The following is a 27288-nucleotide window of genomic DNA, read 5'->3' as shown; positions in this document are numbered from 1 at the left end:
ATGATGTGCGAAGAATTTCTGTTGTAAGACACTGCAAAGACTGGGACAGGGAAAGAGGGATAGTGAAGTGGATGGGAAAAAAAGTGTACTGCAGATATTGCCAATCAAATATTTTTGGAGAGATTTCTGAATGGACCTAAAAAAACGATGTGTATAAGTTTGAATCAGTTACATTCATTCGGACTGTTATTATGTTTTGTGTAATTTGTTTTAATGAAACAATCATTTGATCGTAAATGCTTGGGAACGATAGATAGATAAATTAAACATACAGATGGATGGATGGGTAGATAGATAGAAAGATAGATAAGCAGAGGAAAATTATGCAATTACACTGCAGATATAACAAAGCTGATTTTTTTTTTTCAATGAATGAATTTTAAAAATTAATTTTATAAAAAAACTATCGGGAAGCATAACTATTCACACTTCAACCCCCCAATGTTTAAATCAAATCTACACCTATGGACACACTATTATTTTTATTCTTCAAGTTTCCACTACCTCAGTTTTTAGATATTGTCCACTTACATCACTGACCATATTGCACTACAGTACAATAACTTTAAGTTTTAACAATGGAATGTGTAAATAATATGGTGAGGCCTTCAATAATTCTGGAGGAAGATCAGAACGCTTAGGATCATTTCAGCTATATGTGACTCTCAGCTCTGATTGGAAAGGGCAAATGGGCAAATAAATCTGGCTAAAGGAGTGAGGACATAAAAACTACGTTACAAGTATTGTAGTAAAACAGCCTATAGGTTTCTCTTTCATTAAATAAAACCTTGTTGACCTTAAATCTAAATTTGTTTAAATTAACTTTGGGTTAGTCAATTAATTACCAACTAACAATAGTCCATTAACAGTCAAAAGAACTTTCCAAATGCATCTCTAGTAATAACACAACTACTGATTCATAAGACATTCTTCCTCAGATCCCTTCATCTCCTCTTGTATTCAGGCTGTAGACAGTTTGCAGTTCATGCAAAATTTAACTGCACCTTCTGTCAGTGTGTAAAAAAAAACAAAAAAAACAAACCACATGAATATTTAATGCAGTGTTGTGTTTCAGCCCCCCAGGGAAAATTCAGCTTGACTTTGAGAAAAAACAGGCTGAATTATCTCATTAAAAACCAATTTCACTGCAGCAGCACATTTGGGTCAGTGCTGCAGAGAAATAGATATTATAAATGTCTGCATCAGAAACAACAAGCTGGGCTTTTCAGCGTTTTTACACTTCTGATGTCACTGTCAATTTTGCAGTCTCAAGAACACAGTGTTTGTGTGTGTGTGTGTGTGTGTGTGTGTGTGTGTGTGTGTGTGTGTGTGTGTGTGTTATAGTGTTTTATGAATATTTTTATGCATGACTGACTGGATGGAGATACTACTGACAGTTCATGCTTCCATACATTATTTCTGGCCTATTAATTCCGCTCTGCAAAAAAAAGAAACACTTTAAAGGAAAGAGAGGAAAAAGGCTGAAAAAAGTTTAATCTGTGACAAAACCTTCTAAGACAAGGTTGCTAGAGCCTGTTCCCTGAACATTAGCCATAGTCTTCTTCTTCTTCTTTCTGTTATTGTTCATTAAATGTGCTGCTTTAAAATCTATTTACATATATATTTTTCTGTGGTACTTCAGTGTTTAAATATTGGCACTATCACTTCTTATGGAATTATATGAAAATACAGCACCATTACTATTTTTTGAATAGCTAATATCCGCTAAAGTAGTTAGTAATTTAACTACAATGATTAGATTAAATGATCTGAATCACTGCCAGCTAGGAACAGGCCTCTGATAGTATTTATAGTACTCTACTACACTATAGTATAATATAGTATGTGCAAAAGTTTTAAGCACCCTATATTACATATATGAGTCTAATATGCTGAATTTATGCCTTCTGCATTAGTGTGTTAATACAATAGAAAAGGGGGAAAACTGATTTCCAATATATTTTATTACCAAGAAAATAATGATCATGTTAATGTTAATCAATGTTAATGTTAATTGTTTGTTGTTGTTGTTTATTATTAAAGCGCACCAATTATGGTTTTGAAACTTGCCTAATTTTGTTTTAGAGGTCTCATACAATATATTTACATGCATCCAAGGTCAAAAAACACTTTAATGTGCTCATAATTTAAACTGAAGTACCCCCCCCCACCAGTGTTGAGGATTCATTCTAAACTCCTCCTTTCAGAGAGCATACTCTGCTGTGATTGGTCAGATGTCCCAGTCTGTTGTTATTGGTCTACTGCTGTGAGCAAGCAGCCAATGAAGACCAGAGGCAAGGTTTCTTGTTACAAACCTACTAGGTGTGTGCAGGAAGCAAGTCTGGAATTACTGAGGACTCGTTTTCAGCTGTTCAGAATCGGTTCCTTCTTTTGGGAGTCAATAACTCTGTTTGTCATGCACTTTGTTTTTTGAAACTTTGCAGACGTTTTTACATTCACAAACAACTCTATAACAAACTACATGAAAGGTAATATTTGAAAAACCATAATAGGTGCACTTTAAGTAATGGACTATTACCAGAGGCAGAAGAACTGTAGCAGGTTCTTTATAGAACCTGGAACAACATATCATTCCATTAGAAAACTGCATGATAGTGTACCTATGTTAAATTATGTTTTGATAATATTTTCTCTTTTTTTTAATAGTTTTTTGTTCAAAATGCAAATATTTTAATACTTAGACACTTCTTTATGAAGGCATCTGCATGTTACACAATGTTTTAGATATGCATAATGCTCAACATGAAGAAAAATAGTATAGTATAGTATTACTTTCTTGTAGTAAATTAACCATTCAATTCTTCATAATTATTTTCACTTTTTGTAGAACTAAGTATATATGTCCAATGGGCTTCATTTATCAATATTTTAGTAAAGTTGTGTATAAATATTTGCATAAGCCAAACTGAAGACACATTTTCCGCCAGAACGTTTCTGGAGTGCTTATGTTCCATTCGCAGTGCAAAGTTCAAAGCTTGTTTCCCGACATAGCTCATTTGCATTTAGTGATGCCCACAAAACTCCATAAAAGGTCAAGCACACAGAGGGTTGGAAACACTAAATTACTACCAAACAGTGAAGAAAAGAAGGCAGAAATGGAAGTAAATTTGACTCACTTCTGTGTCAATAAACAATTTTTTAGCAGTGTAACAGCACAGGTCAAAATCTAGAGACAAATTACAGAAAAGGTACATTAAATGTGAAATGAGGTGACAAGAAAATGTTGTGGCATGAAAACGGAGGAGAAAAAAAGGAGATCTACTCTGTACCCTGGTGATCATGCACACCAAGCACGTCACAGTGGAAAACTGGCATTTTAAAATTGCTTTAAGTGTCTCAGCTGATGTAATGGATCTAAAGTGTTGCACAGCGTTAAAAGAAGATGCTGTGGCAAATTATAAGCCAGCATTCATCCTCGAAAATACAAACAAACAAAAAAAACATACCGGTCTTATTATTACTGCAGCTAATTAATACCATGCGACACCTATATAAAACCCTAACCTTAACCTCAGTGACCAAAAGGAAACCTTTTAGATGCACATGCACACATGTCTGTGTGTCTTATATGACAGATACAATACTGTGCAAAAGTCTTAGGCACATGCCTAAATATTATGTTTGAAGCAAAGTTGCCTTCAAAAATAATGAAATTAAATGTTTCTACATTAAAATATATATATATATATAAATTGCAGTATTAAATGAAACAAAGTCACTATTTAGTTTTTTTTTTTTTTTTTTTTTTTTTTTTTTTTAAAGAGTAATCTCAGGTACACCTTCTACAGTTTTATAAGGAAATGAGGTGTAAGTTTTATTGAGCATCTTGCAGAACCAGTCACAGTTCATCTGGAGAATTTGACTGTCGCACTTCCTTCTTATTTTTACAGCAAAACCCAGCAGCCTTCATTATGTTTTTTGTCTGAAAAGTGTCTCTTATGTAATATGCTGCTTTCGTTAATGACATACAAACATTTTTCTGTAACATTTCATTTTGTGCTGGAAAACTAATGTTTTGTAATCTACAATGTTTTTGAACTGACACAATAATGTACAAGTCATAAAATAAAACTTATAAGAAGACTAATAAGACTTTTGCACAGTTCTGCATATGGTATGACTTATACAGTATTCTGTTATGAATTAATATGGATTTATGTACGATGAACGTACCTGGAGGCGTCAAAGCTGTCATATGATCCCACGGTGTAATGCCTGAATAGCTTCTTTTTATCTGTCCTATCTATTCGGCTCTCTGGGGGGAACACAAAAGTGTACAAACACTTTAAAAGTTGACCATCAAAACATCATTATAAGCAAAAAACAAAAAATTAAAGCTAAATATTAGTGTTTTATTTAATTGTAACTATTATTAAACATTTAAGATAACATTAGGGTTTTGGATAATATAGCTAATTTAAATGTTTTTCATCCGACCACAATGATTTGAATATTCACTATTGAATTTTTTTATCGTTAAATTCTTCTATTGTCCACATTTTAAAGCTGTGCTATCTACATCCACAAGCAGAGACAATATGACAGCCACACACACACGCATACACACAGGTGTGTAGACTTACGTGGTCTGTCCTCGTTGGTTTTGCCAGGAATTTCTTCCACACAATTAGCTGGAAACCAGCCGACACGGCCACGAGTGCTGCCTTCCCAGTAGCCACCTTCACCAACACTGAGGACTGAGACAGCCAAAAATCAATTCACCATTCTCCTCTAAGACTGATCTGTTACAGATCAGAGATAGAGTCAGTGTTTAGACATTCACTTCATTTTGTAACAAGTGTAAGATATTTTGAACACACAGCATTGACTGTTGTGGAATCTTAAAGGAGACCTATTATGCAAAATTCACTTTTATGTGGTGTTTGAACATAAATGTGTGTGTACAACATACAGTGTGTGTACACACCCACCCTACAATGGTAAAAATCCAGCCACTCCTTTTTTTATATTCCCCATAAATCATAAACAGTATCTCAAAATGAGCCTTTTTCATTTTCTCTCCAATGTGACATCACATTAGAACAGGCCCAGCCTACAACTGGTGACGGATTCTGTCCTATCAGCATGGATCCTCCCCTGAGTGAGTTGCACACGGTCCGCCATGTTCTCCACGCTGGAGCAGCTATAAGAAGAATGTCTTAACTTCGTAAGCATTGTAAGTGTTCTGTTGTTAGCTGTAAAAATGAACATAAGAGTTTACATGTACTCCCGGCATCAGAGACACTTATATTTTTCAAGGAAATGTGCCCCCAAAATAGCTAAATTTGTGTATGTTTCTGCTAATCATTTTACACCTGACTGCTTTGTGAATGAGGGTCAATACAAAGCAGGATTTGCTGAAAAGTTGATTAGAGTTGATCAGTACCAACTGTTTGTGATTCAGCTTGGTATCCAGAAGACGTAAATGTCACACTTTATATTTTATGAATGTTTGCAAATCCTGCTTGTTAGCAGATTCCATGGCTAATATGACTAAAGTTACCATAGACTCTGATTGTGTTTGAGCAAATCATTTTACATTACAGCATTTGGCAGACACCCTTATCCAGGGCGACTTACAATTATCTCATTTATACAACTGAGCAGTTGAGGTTAAAGGGCCTCACTCAAGGGCCCAACAGTGGCAGCTTGGCAATGCTGGGATTTGAACTCACAACCTTCTAATTAGAAGGCCAACATCATAACCGCTGAGCTACCACTTCCCATTTTACACCAACTCGCCTTTCCGAATGTGCTTCTTAGCAGACTCCATGGTTGTAGTATCCGAGGCATGAGCTGCTCTCTTCCGGAAAGGGGTCGGCTAGCAGAAGCTCATATGCATTTAAAGAAAGAGACACACATGAAAACAGCATGTTTTTGCTTCCACCCAAAATGGAGCATTTACAGCATGGTATAATAAATGATCTGTGGGGTATTTCAGCTGAAACTTCACAGACACATTCTGGGGACACCTGAGACTTATATTAAACCTTATAAAAATTCTCAAAATAGGTCTCCTTTAATGAATTTGTTTAATACATTTTAGTTTAATACATGTCACACTCATTTTAGGTAACTGGCCACATTGTACATAGTCCAATGTCAAGTGGGAATTGTTCAACTGTGTTTAATACTGCAGATATGTTTCCCATCGCCAGTGTTAAGGCACATATAGAATAGCTAATATCATGAACCGGGGTTGCCAGATTTCATAAAAATCTCCACCCCAGCTACTTAAAACACACAAAACACAAAAGACCTGAAACCAGCCAAAATTTTTCTTCTGTTTTTCCCAGCCTTTGTGTGGGAAACAAGGCCACTGTGGTGTACATGCATTTGTGATTTACCAACATTACTCCCTACCCATAACATCCTTTTCCCTCCCCCAGTACACTCAATGCAATACATTTTACAATAGAAATGATTCTGTACATCATAGACATACTGTAGCCACTTACACTTTGCCTTTGTTTGTGGAAATTTATTTAAATTTAATAAATGATTAACTATTATTAATTAGATTATTTTCTATTAAACAAGATCTTATCAACTGCTGGCTATTTTTAAACTAGCCTAGCTTGGTGTAAAGCAACCCTGTCATTAACTATCCTGCTGTCTGCTGCTCATCCTCCACTAAAAAATGGACCGGATTAGGACCTTCACTGGGCTGGTCCTGGCTTGTGGGCTGTAGGTTTGACATCCTGGTTTATCTCAATATGTAATGTAATCTAGGAGCTTAGTATTGAACAGACTTTACTTCAGTACATGAGAGGTTTGTAAATTCAAGCACTAACCATATTTTATTTTTGGACAATGCACATGATGTAAGCAACCCCTTCATTAGCATAGTCCATGATGGAACAGGTCAGTATGTGAATTTGCTCATTTGTTTTGAAAAAACAGTCCATCTTCCAGGCCCTCTCAAGACACCACGTGTTCATATTTCTCACTGTAAACACACTAAACTATTATGTATATTCAAACACTGTCTAGTACATAAGTATATGATTTGAGACATGCCTTAAGGGATCTATGTGTGTGCATGTGCAAGTGTATGTGAATATGTCTGTGGGTGTGTACAGACCTTTGACCCTGTCATTTTTATACAGTGTGATTTCTCCCTCTGCTTGAGGCTGATAGGATCGCACGGCAACAAAATGGCGACCGGGGACAGCACTGTACAGCTTCCTTCTTGACCCCGAACCATCAAGACTTGTGTTTGCTCTGAGGAAGATAGGAAGTGGAGAATTAAAATTGCTCTACTGCAGTAGCTTCCTTCAGGGACTGAATCTGAGAGTGTTGTTATAATAAAACATCCTCCTGCAAACATCATTGGAACCGGAAACATAACCATCACATTCAACTGTAATCTTTCCTCATGCTGCATAACAGGACTACTCTACTTTGCTGAGGAAGGTCTGTCTGCAGAACAGGGACCAGTGGGTGTCATTAAGGGGGGGGGGGGGGGGGTAGATGGAAATGTGTTCGAGTTCATTCTGTATATTTAAGCATTACTGGGTAAGCATCTAATGCTTAAATGTAGTTTAATAATTACACACAAAAAACAGGTTTTCTCTAATATCCTATCAGGTTAGTGTATGTCCACCAGCTAGTTGTCAGTAAAGGTGAAGATTATGAAAAAAAAATCATTGCATAAATTATGGCAGATTAGCTGACTTTAGCGAGCTGGCTAACAAATCAGGCAAAGTTCATATTTCAAATTTCAGATATTTCAACTCTATCAAACCCCTTCAAATGATTCAGAATGCAGCAGCAGGTCTCATCTTCAAACAGCCCAAAAAGACCCATGTTACACCCCTCTTCATCTCCTTCCACTGTCTTCCTGTAGCCACCCGCATCAAATTCAAGGCCTTGATGCTCACGTAAGTCATTGTCTGGAACAGCACCCCCCTACCTCAAGACTCTCCTGAAGGTTTACGTTCCCTTACGCAATCTGCAATCAATTAATGACAGACGTTTAGTAGTGCCTACGCAGCATGGCTCAAGGTCCATTTCCAGAACCTTCACACTAACTGTCCCTCAGTGGTGGAATGAACTTCAAACCTCAATCCAGACCGCAGAATCTGTCACTATCTTCAAAAAACAGCTAAAGACCCACCTCTTAACTAACTGAACACTTAACTAACCCTTAAAATGCCAACCCCACATTATCTTTAAAAAAAAATAAAAAAGAATTTTTTTCTGACACTTACACCTCTCCTCTGCACACTTTGCATTTCTTGAACTCAATTAAAGATGTTTTATGGTAGCACAACTTGTATTGTTCTCCACTTGATACATCGCTTTGCTTGCATTTTCTCATTTGTAAGTCTCTTTGGATAAAAGTGTCTGCTAAATGAATAAATGTAAATGAATAAATGTAAACAAACAAACTAAAAAAACAGCGCAATTCATCCTGTTGTATTTGTGAAAAGTCCATTTTCTGTCATATAGGTAAAGAATTTTTTTCCCCCCTAATATTATTTTTTCCTTGTGTGTGAAATCTGTGCTGTTGTCTACACTTATCACTAAACTAATTGTTAGAATTATTTTCAGAGTTCATGCATGCTGCTGTTTGAAAGATTGCAAGAAGTCCTGGGTGTGATGAGCGGTAAGTGTAACACCTCTCATACTGTAATTATACAGAATCTTGCTTCAGAGTGTCTCACTGTTAAGACTAGCAAAAGGTAGTAGCACTGAAACAGAAAAAAATACACACAAATTTTATTCTGTGTAAAAATGAATTCCAGTTGATGCAGAGCACATTAATATGTTGGTGAGCACATTAATATGTTATTAACCATATACCATACTGTAATGATCATGGTTACTATGATATAAAAAAAAAATGAATGGAAAATAATGAAAACAAGCATAAATATTTTGTAAATACTCCACTCTTCCCTCAAAGGCATATCACATGGAGAAGTGAATGCATGACGGGTTAACATTGATTTTCCTGATGTACGTATAGGTTTACAGCTTATACAGCTATAAGCATTGTAATCAGCATTAGTTCCAAATTTAACCAAGTGTAAATATACATCGTAACTATGCATTATTCATGAGCTGGTACATTGTAGTTACACTGTAATAAAAGCAGAATATAATACAAAAGTGTCTCATTCTCTCTCTCTCTCTCTCTCTCTCTCTCTCTCTCTCTCTCTCTCTCTCTCTCTCTCATCTCTTTATATCTGATCACACTCATTTTCTACCAGAGCATCAAAACAATTTCTGCCATTGCAACACATCATTATCAAAAAAATATTCAGTTACATTGAACAATTGAATTTAATGAAAATAACACCATGATAATAAACAATAGAGGGAACCCCCCCGCCCCTCGTAATCTTAGTCCTTTTTTCCCCCCAACTCATCTTCATCAAGGGTGCTAATATTTTAGTAAGCATAACCTTGGTAAGTCAGTGCATTTTGTGAATACATGTAAAGAAGAATGTTTGAACGTCTCCTCACTGAACTGATGTGAGAGCTCCATCTTATGGAAAGTGTCTGTAACACAGTTATTTGTGCTATGAAAATGACACTGCGCTGCACAGTGCACACTTGGATGTTAAAGGGATTGATATCAACGAATTTATATTCGATATTCCAGCAACTCATATAACCATATGTCTAAATAATGTTATGAATTACTTTTTCATTTCATTTTTAAAAAAATTTTATTTAACAACTGTGCTGCTGTCAGGGATTTTGTAGAAGCAGCGGATGCAAGTGCAGATTTTACTGAAAACAAACAAAACTGTAAAACAAGATCCATAAACATAAACACTGGATATAAAGCAAAAACAGGCCAGACTATGAGCAAGGCTGTGGAACACACGATGACACACGCACAACAACGACAAAAGCTTCACAATGAAACATACAGAAACTAATCCTGTGTCCCAACTGGCATACTTACAGTGCTTTGAAAAATGTGAAAAGAAGTGCTGATTTCTTCTGTTTTTGTGTATGTAATTTCAAACAAAATACAACATAAAACAAGGGCAACCTGAGTAAACACACAATACAGTTTTATTATTATTTTATTTTATTGAAGCAAAAACGTTATCCAACACCTATCACTTATGTGAAAAACGAATTGCCCCCTTAAACTTAAAGGGGACGTATTATACAAAATTCACTTTTAAATGGTGTTTGAACATAAAATCATCCGTTTTCATTTTCAACGTAATGTGACGTCATGTTGTAACAAGCATCGCCCAGGGACTCTGCCCTGTTAGTATAGATCCTCCCCTGAGTGAGCTGCACACAATCCGGCATGTACAGTGATAAGAAGAATGTCTCAGCTTCGTAAACGTTGTAAGTGTTCTGTTGATGGCTGTAAGAATGAACATAAGAGTCTTCATGTACTCCCGGAATCAGAGCCACTGAAGACACAGTGGAGATGTTTAATTTTTGAAGGAAATGTGCCCCCAAAATGGCTAAACTCTTGTATATTTGTGCAAATCATTTTACACCAGACTGCTTTGTGAACGAGGGTCAATACAAAGCAGGATTTGCTGAAAAGTTGATTCTCAAGTATGGATCAGCACCAACTGTTCGTTCATATCCAAAAGATGTAAGTATCGCACTTTATATTTTAGGAATGTTTGCAAATCGCCTTTCCGAATGTGCTTTTTAGCGGATTCCACAGATAATGCGGCTAAAGTTACCATCGTCTCTGATTGTATTCACACTAGCTATGTCGTATTTTTATTTGTAACCTGAAAACACTTACTATCTGCATAATTCATAACCACAACTTAATTATTATGCACAATACAGTAAGGTAATTGTCGTTTTGAAAACTGCATGATTGTGCAAATCCACCTGAGACCAGAGACCACTGTCTCTGATTGTATTCACGGATACCAGAGCTATGTCGTTATTTTTATTTTTAACCAAAAATGCCTTTATTATGCACAATACAGTAGGGCTGGTTGATTATGGCAAAAATCATAATCACGATTATTAAACACAATTACTCACTAATTCTCGAAACATCATGCATCTATTGAATTTTATATATATATATATATATATATATATATATATATATATATATATATATATATATATATATATATATACTTATGCTTTTGCATGAAATTTCTGCGTTTTCCGCATCTCTTTTTACTTTATTGATGTCTCTCTTGTAAGCTAGCGGAGCACATCACGTAACGCACTTCAGCGAATCGCATAAATATATATATATATATATATATATATTTGTTGTTTTAATTGCTTTATAACATTTCTAAGTATAGATTTTTGTAACTTATAACATTTGGGAAAAACAACAATTTCTTTTATCAAGGATAGTAACGTCTGGCATGTAACCCTGTTCACTGAGAAGGGAACTAGACGTTGCATTTAGCATAACACTATGGAAGCACCCTTGCGCGCAACCAGCATCTGAAGCTTGTGTAAAATCATGCCTATTTATAGGCCTGCCATGCTCAGGTGACGTGGAAATTAAGTGTGTCACGTGAAATATATATGGCACCTGTGAACCATGCCATCAGCCTCTATTATCTGAAGCGAAGACACAATTCACAGGCCTACCCCGGTATGATAAAGCTACGCAACGTCTCGTTCCCTTCTCAGGGAACAGGGTTACATGCGTAACCCAGACGTTCCCTTTCAAAGGGAAGTCCACGTTGCGTTTAGCATAACACTATGGGAACGAGAATACCCACTCCATCATACTGAGGGTACGGCCTGTTCAAAAAGACCCAAGCCCGAGAGTCACTGCAAGACACTCGAGCCCGGGGCGGAATGAATATCTAGGCTGTAATATTGAATGAATGTGTGTGGCGTAGACCACCCTGCAGCAGCACCTGCAGTAAGGATATCCTGTTGGACAAAGCCTTTGAGGAGGCGACCAACCTAGTGGAATGAGCCCTTATGCCCAGAGGCGTAGCGAGACCGCGCACCTCATAAACGATAGAGATGGCTTCCACTATCCAATTATAGATGCGCTGCTTTGACCCAGCATCACCTCCACTGTCGCAGCCAAGCAGACCAGCAGCTGCTCCGACTTACGCCACTGGCCAGAGCGGTGGACGAAAGTACAGACAGACCTTACTGGACACAGCAGGTGCATTCTCTCTTGTACCGGTGTGATGAACAGAGGAGGGCAGAAAGCCTGCAACATCACAGGCTGGGCAGCAGATATAGGCACTTTAGGAACATAATCCGGCCAAGGATACAGGAAGGCCTTGGATAATCCAGGGGTAAAGTCAAGGCAGGAAGGGGCAACAGAGAGAGCTTGTAGATCTCCTACTTGCATGAGATATCAGGGCCAGCAGAAGAACTACCTTTAGAGTCAGAAGCTTCTCAGAGGCTGACTCTAAGGACTCAAACGGGGCACTTGACTAGACGTAGTGGCGAACTCTTGCTAGAACTTGTGGGAACAGAGCAATCGGGGGAACACATGCAGTCCTGCTTGGCCAAACCTCTGCCATATGGACTCCACCACTTGTGGATGGAGCCATCAATCCCTGGGCCTCACTGCCAAAACTTTCCCTCTGCCCTGAGAAGAATTAGTTGCGCCTGCCTGAACAGGGGGCGTGCACATAATCCTCCCTGGTGGTCAATATATGAGACCACCACTGTGTTGTCTGTAAAGACATGGTGACCTCTCAATTGACGTTGGCTGCTGCTGCCATAAGCTCCAATATTCTCCCATAGAGACTGGAGGGGATGCCAAGATCCAGCTTTATCTTGCTCAATGTTGATAGGATTGACCCTATGCACGTTGGGGATAGAAATGCCCTCATCGTAGTAGAATCCTTATAACCCCTAGAAAAGTTGTCCACTGCACTGGAGAAAGCATACTTTTCTGAGGTTCAACCTGAGCTCCAAGCTCTTCATGTGGGTGAGAACAACATCTCGATATTGAACCGCCAGGCAGCGTTTCTGGGAAATTTTTGCCCATTCCTCATGAGCAATGGCCTCCAGTTCAGTACTATTGCAACCGCCTTCTTCAAATCCCACCAGAGATTTTCTATGGGGTTCAAGTCAGGTGACTGAGATGGCCCTGTAGAATCTTCCAGGACTTCTTCTGCAACCAAGCCTTGGTGGAATTTGAGGTGTCCTTGGAATCATTGTCCTGTTGGAAGGTCCAATGATGCCCAAGCTTCAGCTTCCTCACAGACGGCATGACGTTTTCTCCTAGGATTTCCTGATACTTCAATGAATCCACCTTGCCTTCCACACGCTGCAGGTTTCTAGTGCCAGTGGATGCAAAACACCCCCAGAGCATCACTGAGCCATCACCATGCTTGACTGTGGACAGAGTGTTCTTTCTTCATTCTTCTTCCTCCAGACATACCGCTGATCCATCGTGCCGAAAAGTTCCAGTTTTGTTTTATCGCTCCACAGAACAGAATCCCAAAACTTCTGTGGCTTATTTATATGATTTTGAGCCGACATTTCTTGTGCTTTTGGGTCAGTCATGGTGTACGTCTTGGAGTTCTGGCATGGAAAGCTTCTGCATTTAGTACGGGCCTTACTGTGCTCACCCATCCTCAGTGTATGTTGCCACCAATTCATGCTGCAGGTCTTTTGCAGTCACTCAAGGGTTTTTCACAACCTGCCTTCTCAGAAATCTGGTTGCAGCCATTGATAGCTTCCTTTTTCTGCCCCATCCAGGTATTTCATGTGTTCCAGCTCATGAAATGCACATCTGGTGCAACCAATGAAGCCCTTGATTAGTTGCATCAGGTGTGCTTGAGACAACACCCGTTTTGCATATTTGTGCCTTGGTGAGGGATTCTATTCAGGGGTTGAATAATTTTGAAACTGGAGAAATCATTATAAGTTGCATTTTCAGTGGAATTTGGGGAAACCACTTGAAGCATTCATTGTGTTGAACTACTTTAGCTGCTTTTGTTTGATTTGTTCATTGCAAACAGCTGAAAGGCTGTACATTTTGACAATAAACCTGATTTGCAGTGGGTGTTGAATAATTTTGATTGCAACTGTATACTGAATATATAAAATTATAGTGAACATTATAAAATTATAGTATGTTATAGTGACCTCAATAAAACAACCAAATCAATTGTGTGTAAAATTTTGATATTTCATATGTTTTATACAACTAAAAGTACCTTGGGTAGACCCCAAAGAACACAGATGCTACAAAATGTATACAGGACATTGAAAAAATATCCTCATGTTAATTTTATGTTTACCAAGTTGTAGGAAAAGTCATTAAATCTGAAAAAAAAGAAAAAGAAAAAAAGATGTCAATCTTGTATTTACAGACATTAAACATTGAATGGGGTCAAATTGACCGCAAAGATAATAGGAGGGTTAAACTTCCTTAGGCAATGAAATTCTGTCTCCTGGTTTAGATCAGCCTGTAGTTTCTGTATGAGCTCTAGAAAGGAAATGACTGTATTTAGACCAGCTATCGTGATGCTAGAGGAAATGAGCTTTCCAATGATACCAAACGTTATTTCTTTTTGTTCCACACTGTACTCCTTGAAACCAAATTGTTTCCGAATGGCTGAAATGCTTTTATCTTTCTTGTCGACCAAAGGTGCTCTTTCTGCCAACTTGGCAGAGCTGAACTAAAAATGCCACAGCCTGGCAGGAAGTGAGTTTGGCCTTTTAGGGAATGGAGAAAGCACACTGCAGTAAAGAAAAATGGCGCGCAGTTTTTAAAAAGACAAAACGAGAACAATGCAAACCAGAATGCAGCATAATTATTGTTTTATCTTGATTATTTTGTTTTCATAATCGAATTTAATATAAAAAATTTGATTAATCGCACAGCCCTACAATACAGTAAGGTGATTGTCTTTTTTTGAAACATGTGTACATTTTGTGGGAATTATTTTACACCAGACTGCTTTGTGAATGAGCTTGTAAGCAGATTCCATGGCTAATGCGGCTAAAGTTACTGATTGATTGTAAGCCAGAGCTGTGTATTGTAAGCTAAGTGGTTTTTTCATTTTTATTTTATTTTTGTAGCGAGGTGGAAAATAGTGTCATTATTTAAATTGATTAATTCATAGAATAAGTTCTTAAATAGTTGTTTGGGAAAAATTACAGTCATAAGGAGTTAATGCTGTAATAATATTGTGAGGTGTGTACAGAAAAAGGGGATGTAAAGGAGTAAGTTTATGTTTATGTGTTAATGGACCGATCAGGAGGGAGTTACAGGTCAGGAAGGTCGAGGAAAAAACGGCGAGAGAGAGGAGGGAGAAGAGCATGCGTGTGGAAGGAGTGTGAATTCACTAGCTGTCTTTTTTTCTTTCAAGTACCATCACTGCGAGTTAAGTGGTCGACCAGAGCACTATGTGACTTTAGTGGGGGAATAAGCTATCTGTGGAGAATATAACCTCGGAGAGATGTTATATTACCGCGGAAAGAATATAATAGCTATGAGCTAGCTGTTAAGTCTTGAATACTAGTGCACATGTGGACTTTTCTAATAAGTTAACGAACAGCCGACTGAAGGTGCAGAGACTGTATTTGTCATGGAGAAAGTAGCTGTGGACTTCGTGGATGACTACCTGTGTGTGAATCTCCTTTTCTACTTATCTTGCAACAACCCTGCGTGAGTGCGACCCCATTCTTGATCAAGGTACCATTTATTTGTTTTTGCCCTCGTGGTGAAGCAGCCATTTTGTTTGAAGCTTCTACGTACACCAGCTACATTCAGGTCTGCAACGGGGAACTTGGTAGTTATTTTGTTTGTTGTATAGGGTAGTGCATTTTTTGTTGGTTAATCTGGGCAAATAGCTTATATCTTTTGAGTGTTATGCACACATTTTTCTGTTGTGACATTTGAAACTTCTTAAGGCATTCGAAGAACTGTACATGTTGTAAAATTGAAGCTGAATGTCTAATGCCTGACTTTCATGTTAAATACTTTGTGTCTATATTAGTAAAACTGTTAAAGGTTTAGACATTGGTTTGATTACTGACTTAAAGGTTAAACATAAGTGTATACACTTTAAGTTAGTCTATTTTTCTGAGATAATAGACAGTTAATCGGTGATAAGAGATATTATCATTGTATGAGGGGATATAGTGGACATTTCCTGAAGAGTATATTTATTAATTGGATAATTATGGAATTCATGGGGAAACCAAGGCATTAGCCGAGTAACACAAAACACAAAGAAGAGTAAATATTTAGTATTTCTGTTGATAAATAGAAAAGAACTTAGGGTAGCTCCCCCAAGTAAAAGGAATTACACCAAAGGGGTGCTACATTTTTATCATTTTCCTCAATAAATAAATGATCAATAAATGACCAAGTATAATATTTTTTAGGACTTAGTGTGAAATTTATTTATGCAGATATATGTATAAAATTCTAAAGGGTTCACAAACTTTCTTTTTTTTTTTTTTTTTGACTTCCTGAATGTGTAGTTGTTGTGTTCTTGGAGGTATTTGGGAAGGTTGGCCACTTCTGGGAAGGCTCACTCAATTCAATTCAATTAAATTTTATTTGTATAGCGCTTTTTACAATAGACATTGTTATGTACAGTTATGTACATCAGCCTCGTTCAACTAGCTCACTCCTGAGCCGTGTTTTTCCATTTGGAGATAATGGCCATCACTGTGGTTTTTTGGAGTCCCAGAGCCTTTGAAATAGTGTTGTACCATTTCCCAGACTGATGTATTTCAATCACTTTCCTCCTCATCATTGCTTTAATTTCTTAAAATTTTAGCATAGTGTGTTACTGGGTAAGACCTTTTAACCAACTTCATGCTGTGAAAAAATTGTATTTAAGTGCTGATTTGATTGAACAGAGTTTGCAGTAATTAGGCCTGGTTGTCTCTAGTCCAGCTGAACCACATTATGAATGCAGTTTCACAGATGTGGGGAATTAATAACTATAGGGGCAAATACATTTTCACACAGGCCCAGTTGGTATTGGATAACTTTTTTGCTTCAGCAAATAACATATCAGATCTCAGATACTATTTAGTATGGATAGTACGACAATTTGGAGGCAGGGCAGGACTTAAGTAGGGGTGCTTATTAGGGGTAAAACAGATCAGGTGTGAGTGCTCAGTGAGACATGTGACAAGGTCATGTGATGTGCAGGAACTGATGGGTAATGTAGTCAAGTGCCGATTTCGGCATAACCATGACAGCTGCTCTATGCAATATTACAACCTGCAGTGATGGCCATGAAAATACACACACACACACACACACAAAATATTTTCTAACATGACTATTATGTTCTAGAAATGAAGTGAAATCACTGTATTTACAATAAACAAGCAAGTAGTGAATTCTATTGTATTGACTTTAAAATAAACATCAATAATATTTTTAACAAATTTATATGGACAGACAAACTGCCTAATGGCTTTGAAACATACAACTTACTGACTATGTTATCTATATCTTGTATATGTGATGTATATTGTTTAGTTGCTTGTAATTTATTGATTTTTTTATTAAGAGAGGTTAACATTCATGTGATTGTGTAGATAGATAGATAGATAGATAGAGAGAGCAAGAGAGAGAGCATTACATAGAGATAGAGAGACAGAGAAACAGAGAGATAGAGAGAGAGAAAGCTAGAGAGGGCGAGAGTAAGAGAGCGATGGAGATAGAGAGAGAGAGAAAGACACTACCATATGTCTGTTTTTAATCTACAAAGAGGTCAGAATGTCACATTTTAATCAGTTCTGAGGCTTTGTGGACTTGGCAAATAAAACCCTTGATATCAGTGGGCATGCACACACACACACACATACACACACACACACACACACACACACACACACACACACACAACCACACACACATTTATCCTTGTAATTATGTCTGATGACATAATACCTAATGCAGCTATTTAGTGATATGCTACACCTAAGTCAAACACTAACCCTAACCTCTGTAACCAAAAGGAAAACATTTGGCTCTTTGGTTTGTTGTTTAATAAAACTCCTGGAAACCAGCCAAATGCCCAGCCAAAGATCAAAACTCTCAGATATTCCTATCCCTGTGGGGGGGACATTTATTCCCCACCAAAATATAAAGACATGCCCACACTCCCACACATTGCACACAGTGACACTAATCTTCTTAATCCTGATGATAGTCAGGTTGATCCAACTTCAGTTTACAAAAAACAATAAACAGAATCCAGAGAATAGGAGATTCTTGTTATGTATTATAACACGTTATGTATTATAATTTTAACAGAGCAGGCAGGACTCTTGGACTTTAAATATTAAAATAACAGAGCACCGATATTCCACCTATACACTCCATATATACAGTATATATGTGTGTGTATGTGTCTCTCTGTGTGTGTGTGTGTGTGTGTGTGTGTGTGTGTGTGTGTGTGTGTGTGTGTGTGTGTGTGTGTGTGTGTGTGTGTGTGTGTGTGTGTGTGTGTGTGTGTGTGGCATGCGTGTGTGCGTGTAGAGAGAGAGCCGCAAAGTTGTGGCTACAGTGTGTCTGATGAGATTATTCACTAAGATCTCCACTGATGAGATCTCTACTGATGAATGTCAAAAAGTCCCCATAATGATAGAAATGATTTTTTTTTGCAGTGTTTATTAAAAATAAAAACAAAAATAAACAAACAACAAATAACTGAAATAACCATTATTTTTGCTTTTTGGTTAATGAGGTTAAGGCTAGGTTTAGATGTAGACGTAGCCATGCTTATATGTCACAATTTTTGCCTTGTCTTATTGTGTTATCATCGTTCCCTCCATGTTGTTTTCCCTCTGTTTGTTAATTGTCCTACTGTATGCATGTTAGCTGAAATGTCACAGATTTATTTATTTCACAGATTTATTTATAGAATTATATGTGTGTGTGTGTGTGTGTGTGTGTGTGTGTGTGTGTGTGTGTGTGTGTGTGTGTATGTCTCACCTGTGCTGCAGTCTATGCTGTTCTTCTCCCAGACGGCTGAGCGAGGGCGAGCGGCTGCGTGGCTGGGCTCTGGTACTCACTGTGCCATTAGGGCTGGTGTGTACGTGTAGTTGTGTATGTGGTTGTGTGTTTGTGTGTTGGGGATGCAGTTGGAGGAGGTTATCACTGTTGGAGCGCAGCAGCACGCGTGGAGGCACCAAATGATGAGGGGCACGACGTCTCCTGGAATACGAAGGAGCCTCACGGAAAGGCACTGAAAGAGATAGGAAGAGACAGATTATTATTATTATTATTATTATTATTATTATTATTATTATTATTATTTCACTGTGCATTCACAGTGTATTATTATTATGGGAGTCCACCATTTCATAATTATATACGGTCACAAGATGCAAATCCCTCATTAGCAGTAAGAATCTGAAAGCCAGATTAGATTTTGCAAGAAATACAGAGATGAGCCACAAAAGTTCTGGAACCAAGATTAATCTCTTCCAAAGTGATGGAAAGGCCAAAGTGTGGAGAAAGAAAGGATCTGCTCATGATCCAAAACATACAAGCTCATCTGTGAAGCATGGTGGAGCTAGTGTCATGGCTTAGTAATCTTTATTGATAATGTAACTCATGATGGTAGCAGAAGAATGAATTCAAAAGAACAGGAACTTTTTTTTTTTTTTACCAATTTACAGAGAAATGCATCCAAATTAATCGGGAAGTTCATCATGCAGCAATAGGATGATAAATGGCAAATGGCGCACTTACATAGCACTTTTATCCAAAGCGCTTTACACTGTGTCTCATTCACCCATTCACTCACACACTCCAAGGGTAGCAGAGCTGCCATGCAAGGCGCTAATTTGCCATCGGGAGCAACTTGGGGTTCAGTGTCTTGCCCAAGGACACTTCGGCATGTTGAGTCGTGTGGGCCAGGAATCGAACCGCCTACCCTACAGTTAGTGGACAACCTATTCTACCACCTGATCCACAGTTGACCCGATGATTCAAAACATACTGCCAAATCAACAAAGGAGGGGGTAAGTGGAAGGTTTTAGACTCGCCAAGTCAATCACCAGACGGTAAAAGCCTGGAACAGCATCACAAAAGAAGAAACCAACAATATGGTGATGCCAATGAGTCACAGGCTTGATGTAGTTTTTACAAGCAAGGGATATGCAACCAAATATTAAGTGCTATTTACTTTAATTTACTGCAAGACTTATCTGTTCCTATACTTTGCTCACCTAACAATTGGTTGGTCTGATACGAAAGGTTCTATGTTTTATGTTGTTTAACACATCTAGAAGTAAATACTAGGAAATAAAAGATGAAATATTCATATTTTTAGCTCAAAGCCAAACGTATTTGGTGTATAGCACAAACAAATGAATTGACCTTGCTGTTCCAATAGTTTCAGATATTAAGGGTATCCTGATTAATGTATTCATTCAGTAATCACTAATCTTGGTCAAAGTTGTGGTGGATCCAATGCCTGTCCCAGGAACACTGCCACTGCACCTTTGATGGGACACCAGTCCATCACAGGGCACCATGAACACACACATCCACACACTCATTCACAGATAAGGCAATTTTGCGTAGTCAGTTCCCCTGTCTGCATGTTTTTGGGAGGTGGGAGGAAACCAGAGAACCCAGAGGAAACTATGTCATCGTGGAAAAAATGTGAAACTCCACACAGACAATAATCCACACTTAGGATTGAACTAGGGACGCTGGAGCTATGAGGCAGCAAGACTACTGCTGCACCATTACGGCACTTCTGCTAAATGCTAAATAAATTGTATGAATGTGAAGCTTTAAGCCAGATTCCTTGATTAAAATGCTGTCCAGTGAGATAGAGACATCTGAAGGATGTGGTTAGTAAGGCAGCTGCTTCCAGAATGCAGAGCAGCTATAATAATATTATTGAATTGTTGGATCATTATAGTTTATAAGTATATCAACTTAAATCTACGTTTTATACCTAGAGGTGGCATTCTAACAGATTGTTTAATCAGCCTGTGCAATTGTAAGTTTCTGACCCTTATTTTCTTTATTCCCCTCTAACTGGATTCCAGAGATGCAGTGATGCAGAAGAAGCAAAAAAAATGTTAATCATTCTATGACGGTTATGTTTAAAACTTCTCCGGAGATGTTCCAATGTGATCAAACACTGTGTAGCAGCAGACAAAACTGTGTTCCAGCACACTTAGCAATATCTGCGTGTAAAATCACAGTGAGTCTATTAACATTCGGCTCGGATGATGAACTGAATGCTTTTTGTTACAAATACAGTACTAACTGAGGACAAACAGGAGACGGTTGTCAATGTCATATGTTACGTCACATATGTCAAAATCACAAGGATACCTGGGAGTGCTGAGGTTATGAGAAATTGAGATTGGTGTAAAAGATGCTCTTGAGGGATTAAAAAAAAAAAAAAAAACGTATTTTAAAAATCTGACATGAACAACTCATCATTCTGCCCTTCAGGTTCTCTCAACGTCAGCACACTAAAAATAGCCTTCCCTCGTTCTTTTCCTGTCTGATCAGGAGTGAAGAGTTTCAGATTTAGAAGTCAAAATGAGGACGTTGTGCTGAACTGCAGTCTCCAGGAAAAAATTAATGCAATTTTTCACATTATCTTTACTAATAATTGTATAGCATGCTCTTATTGACTGAACTGACTGAGAGCAGTTGGGATGATAACATAGAGATAACACTGAGGAGTTTACTGAATATACCAGTATTGGGTGATAGTCTTTAATTAATCAACACCTTCTGATCAATCAGAAGAAACAATTCAACAATGCTGAGGTATACAGTAAATTAATAGTTCAACTGAACCAATTTATATTATACAACAGTTAGTTACAGTCTAAGGAGCCCTGTACTTGAGAATTAAGCCCTGTAAATTAAGAATTCATTTCCACAACTTATTAATACGTGAGCACGTTTTACTAATTTGTTCACTCGTTTTAGGTCAATTGTGGCCACGTTTTATTAATTCTTACCATCGTTTTAGGACAGTCGTGCCCATGTTTTAGAAATGTGTGCCTATATCGCATATTGAGAGCCAGTTGACTTTACTGGCGATAATATGGTGACTTGGGGGCTGTTTTTGACTTTACTGTTGATCAGCTGCAAGGCCCTGGAAAAGGTCATGGATATTGGTGGATGCATACAAAGTGTTTGGAACAAGGTATTTGTACCAGGAAAGAATATCATTCTCTCTATGCTTGACACAGTTAACTCCCTGACCAATGCTTGAGCACAGCCCCTAAGTCACCCTATCGTCGCTGGTAAAGCCCCTTGGCTCTCAATATGCGAAGTCGGTGCCTCTCACTTTAAAAGATTCAGTAAAAGGACGATGGATTTATGAAATTGCGGGCATGAATTGGTAAAATATGGCCACGATTTGCCTAAAACATGGGAAACAATTAATAAAACATGCTCACATATTAATAAGCCATAGGAATGTGGCCACAAATATTGTTTCTTTACCCGCATGTCATGCGGGGCTCTGTACTGGCCCACTACATGACTAGTGGTCAAGTGGCATTCCAAGAGTACCTATACTTCACTGTGTGGATCATTCCCTTCGTCTGTGCTTGCTACGTAAAATTTCACTTCAAAACCTTTACTACAGTAGAGTCAGCGACATAATCAGTGGACATTGAATACAGTATCTCACAAAAGTGAGTACACCCTTCACATTTTTGTAAATGTTTGATGATATCTTTTCATGTGACAACACTGAAGAAATGACACTTTGCTACAATGTAAAGTAGTGAGTGTACAGCTTGTGTAACAGTGTAAATTTGCTGTCCCCTCAAAATAACTCAACACACAGCCATTAATGTCTAAACCGCTGGCAACAAAAGTGAGTACACCCCTAAGTGAAAATGTCAAAATTGGGTCCAATTAGCCATTTTCCCTCCCCGGTGTCATGTGACTTGTTAGTGTTACAAGGTCTCAGGTGTGAATGGGGATCAGGTGTGTTAAATTTGGTGTCATCGCTCTCACACTCCCTCATACTGGTCACTGGAAGTTCAACATGGCACCTAATGGCAAAAGAACTCTCTGAGGATCTGAAAAAAATAATCGTTACTCTACATAAAGATGACCTAGGCTATAAGAAGATTGCCAAGACCCTGACACTGAGCTGCAGCACAGTGGCCAAGACCATATAGCGGTTTAACAGGACAGGTTCCACTCAGAACAGGCCTCGCCATGGTCGACCAAAGAAGTTGAGTGCACGTGCTCAGCGTCATATCCAGAGGTTGTCTTTGGGAAATAGATGTATGAGTGCTGCCAGCATTGCTGCAGAGGTTGAAGGGGTGGGGGGTCAGCCTGTCAGTGCTCAGACCATCTCAGTGCATCAAATTGGTCTGCATGGCTGTCGTCCCAGAAGAAAGCCTCTTCTAAAGATGATGCACAAGAAAGCTTTGCTGAAGACAAGCAGACTAAGAACATGGATTACTGGAACCATGTCCTGTGGTCTGATGAGACCAAGATAAAGTTAATTGGTTCAGATGGTGTCAAGCGTGTGTGGCGGTAACCAGGTGAGGAGTACAAAAACAAGTGTGTCTTGCCTACAGTCAAGCATGGTGGTGGGAGTGTCATGGTCTGGGGCTGCATGAGTGCTGCAGGCAATAGGGAGCTACAGTTTATTGAGGGAACCATGAATGCCAACATGTACTGTGACATACTGAAGCAGAGCATGATCCCCTCCCTTCGGGACTGGGCTGCAGGGCAGTATTCCAGCATGATAACGAGCACTGCCTTGCTACAGAAGCTGAGGTTGAAGGTGATGGACTGGCCAAACATGTCTAAACCCTGTTGAGCATCTGTGGGGCATCCTCAAACGGAAGGTGGAGGAGCACAAGGTCTCTAACATCCACCAGCTCCGTGATGTCGTCATGGAGGAGTGGAAGGGGACTCCAGTGGCAACCTGTGAAGCTCTGGTGAACTCCATGCCCAAGAGGGTTAAGGCAGTGCTGGAAAATAATGGTGGCCACACAAAATATTGACACTTTGGGCCCAATTTGGACATTTTCACTTAGGGGTGTACTCACTTTTGTTGCCAGTGGTTTAGACATTAATGGCTGTGTGTTGAGTTATTTTGAGTGGACAGCAAATTTACACTGTTACACAAGCTGTACACTCACTACTTTACATTGTAGCAAAGTGTCATTTCTTCAGTGTTGTCACATTAAAAGATATCATCAAATATTTACAAAAATGTGAGGGGTGTACTCACTTTTGTGAGATACTGTATAACGTTTTGGCTTAAAATATGAAAGCTTGTCACATGATGATGAAAAGGAAAAAGGGATGCCAATTTTACTGGAAGCATCTTTAACGGGAATGTTACTTTGAGTTAGCTAGCCAGCAGACCAACGTGCTATAAAGTATAGCTGTAGTGTGTAGCTTCTTCGGGATCTATTATGACCAGCAGAATAATGAACGGAACATTTCGTCATATTCTAAATATCACTTACTCATTATAAATTTCTTGTTTATAGAACTGTTGTATAAAAACAATATTGCATGAGCAAGTGTGCAGTTATACTGAATATCGGCACAGCTATGATCACCTACGGCACCTGTGGTGAATCACATCTGTTATCGGTAGTAATGCCGATTAATGTTTGTGCTATATTGATTAATTAGAAGAACACAATAGCTTTACGGCACCTTCAACTGCTTGGCCTATGCCCACAATTTTTGGATTAACCACCACATCCGGTCTGATCATCTGCAATGGAGTGATGCGCTCACACACTTACTACCTTGATCAACCTTCCCATTATATATAGCCACACACACACAATACAAATTTATTTACTGTTATATTTACTAGAATGGTCAAATTTGTGCTCATAAATGCTTTCATCCAGCTGATATTTTGTTAAAAAGGATTGAAAGTCCCCTGAAATGTAAAGAAAAATAGAAAAAGTGCAGTTTTGCAGTAATGAGAGGGTCCTCTGTACTTCTGTAAGAGTCAAAAGACAAAGTTCCTGGACTCGTTACTGTCTGTAATGACATACTTTCGACTCAGTATAGTCGAGAAGGCAAGATTCAAAAACCGGTTTGCGCTACAGAGAGCTGCATGACTTCAGACATACCCTGTTGAGAGTTACACAAGCAAGATTAAGGGAAGTTGGTTCCATGAAAAATGTGTCTCCCATTTCCAATGCTTGAACTTTCTGGGCTAATTTCATTATTTCATTATTTATTTATTTATTTTGCAGTTTTTGAGATGTATTTAGGGTGGAAATTTTGCTGAGACTTCACAAACCTGCACAAGTGTGGCCAGTGAACTTACCTTTAAGTAGCCATGTTTAAATTTGTTACCTTCTAATGTACAGCTTTTATTTTGATATGTGCTGCTAAGAGTCTGAATGGATCATGCAAACAGTGCCTGAACACTGTCATTAATTTTTAATTATTGTATAATTATTGAATGTTTTAATGTTTATGATAGAAACTTATGGCATACAGTGCCTCCGGAAAGTTTTCACCCAAAATTATTATTTCTCTTTTTGCTGTATTGCAACATCAAATTTAAGCATATCATATCATATAAATAAAATTATGTCCTCAGAATTATTGGAAGATGAGATGTCAATTGTCCTTTTGCTGCAATTACAGATTGAAGTTGTCTCAGATGTGTCTCTATATGCGTTGCACATTGATTTTTTTTTTTCTTTTCATTTGTCAATGCAAATTATCCACAACTCTGCATAATTAGATGGAGAATGCTGGTGGACAGAAATTTTCAGGTCATGCAACAGATTTTCAATTGAAGTCTGAGCTTTGACTCAGCCATTTCAAAACACAAACCTCCTTCCCCCCAAAGTGCTTTGGCTCACTGCCTTGTCAGAATATATATTTTTGCCTTAAATGCAGATGTCTGGCTGACTGAAAAATGTCACCTCAATAAGTTGCTTATATTTGGCTTCATCCATGTTGCCTGTGACGGCAGCGAGCGTTCCAGTTCCTCCTGCTGAAGGCAAGAGCATGATGCTACCACCACCATGCTTGATTGTAGCACGGTGTTACCTGGGTGCTGGGCTGTATTTGGTTTGCACAAAACAAATGACAACTTTAGTCTCAACAAACCAAAAACTCTTTTCCCAAAATCTCTAAGATTTGCGTGGCCTTTCTCAGAAATGGCTTGCTACTGGCCACTCTCTTATAGAGGCTGGATCGGTGAAGAGCTGATGATAGTGTTGAGGTCTGCATAGGTTCTCCTTTTTCAGCCAGTGAGCTCTGTAACTAGTTCAGTGCTGTAGCTGTATCTACATACACTTCTCTGAGAATTGCCCTTCTTGTCTGAGCACTCAGTTGGACCTGATCTGGGTTGTACTGGGTTGTGCCAAAAAATGATCCACTTTGTTACAATGGCTTTCAAAATGCTCCAAAGAAGGTTTAAAGTTTTGTCAATGTTTTAATAACCTTCTCCGTCTCAAAACTTCATGGGCAGTTCCTTGGTCTTCATGACCACAGGGCTGATCTGAACTACCATTTTAGTTGTGAGACATCACAAACTCAGATATATTTATTGTGGAGAAACAATCACTGGGTGAGAAAATAATCACATTTTGTGTATCCTTACACCTCTAATATATAGTTAATGGTTAAGGCAGCAGAGTACACCTTACAAGCTATGGTCATTTAACACAATTAATCCCCACACACTCACTTATAACTTTTTCATTACAGAGTGAGTGGACATTTGCCCCAGAACTCTTTGCCTTCATCATTAACTTCATTAATCGCCCAAACTCTGATGAGGTTTTCATCAGGCATGAATGACAAGTTACTGACCTATGCGTTTGCATTTATTTCCCATCAGACAGCAGGAATTAAAGTGATCTTTCAGTCATAAATTTAATCTACACCATTCCCAAAGGTATGTTTGATGTCTGAAGTTTGAGTCTTTAGTTCTGTACTAGAGCTCTGAGTCTAAAATAACCAACAAGTAAGTGAAGCTGGAAAGTTTGAAGGTTATCTAATCAGCCAATCATGTGGCAGTAGTACAATGCATAAAATCATGTGAATACTGGTCAAGAGCTTCAGTTAATGTTCATACCCAACTTCAGAATTAGGGGGAAAATTGTTGGTGGCTGGTTTGAGTATTTCAAAAACCTGGGTTGCCAGTAAAGTGCTGCAAAATTTACAGTAAACAACTGGAAAACATATTTACTGTAAAATACTGTAATATCTTACATAGCGTAAAATAACACATAATCTAGTACATTTGCTCAATGCATGATACACGTGAGCTGAAGGGTTGTGGTCTAAGACACAACCATGGCAGTTTGGCAATGCTGGGATTTGAAAACACAACCTTCTGATCTGTAATCAAAGACCTAACTGAGCCA

At 38.3% G+C, this 27288-nt stretch overlaps 1 protein-coding gene across 1 annotated transcript in view; it reads right to left on the bottom strand.

Annotated features, from left to right (window-relative positions):
• LOC124628034 (SH3 and multiple ankyrin repeat domains protein 2) overlaps positions 1–27288 on the bottom strand; it is a 161987-nt gene that overhangs the window by 51011 nt on the left and 83688 nt on the right. Inside the window, exons 11-14 of the mRNA XM_053678083.1 lie at positions 18899–19151; positions 7106–7245; positions 4605–4718; positions 4195–4276 (exon numbers count right to left, since the gene is read on the bottom strand). Of these exons, the coding sequence (XP_053534058.1) occupies positions 4195–4276; positions 4605–4718; positions 7106–7245; positions 18899–19151 (589 nt within the window). The remainder of the gene's footprint in view (positions 1–4194; positions 4277–4604; positions 4719–7105; positions 7246–18898; positions 19152–27288) is intronic.

This window comes from Ictalurus punctatus, chromosome 4 (assembly GCF_001660625.3).
Source record: "Ictalurus punctatus breed USDA103 chromosome 4, Coco_2.0, whole genome shotgun sequence".
Lineage (NCBI taxonomy): Eukaryota > Metazoa > Chordata > Actinopteri > Siluriformes > Ictaluridae > Ictalurus > Ictalurus punctatus.
This window is presented reverse-complemented; position numbering and strand designations above follow the sequence as displayed.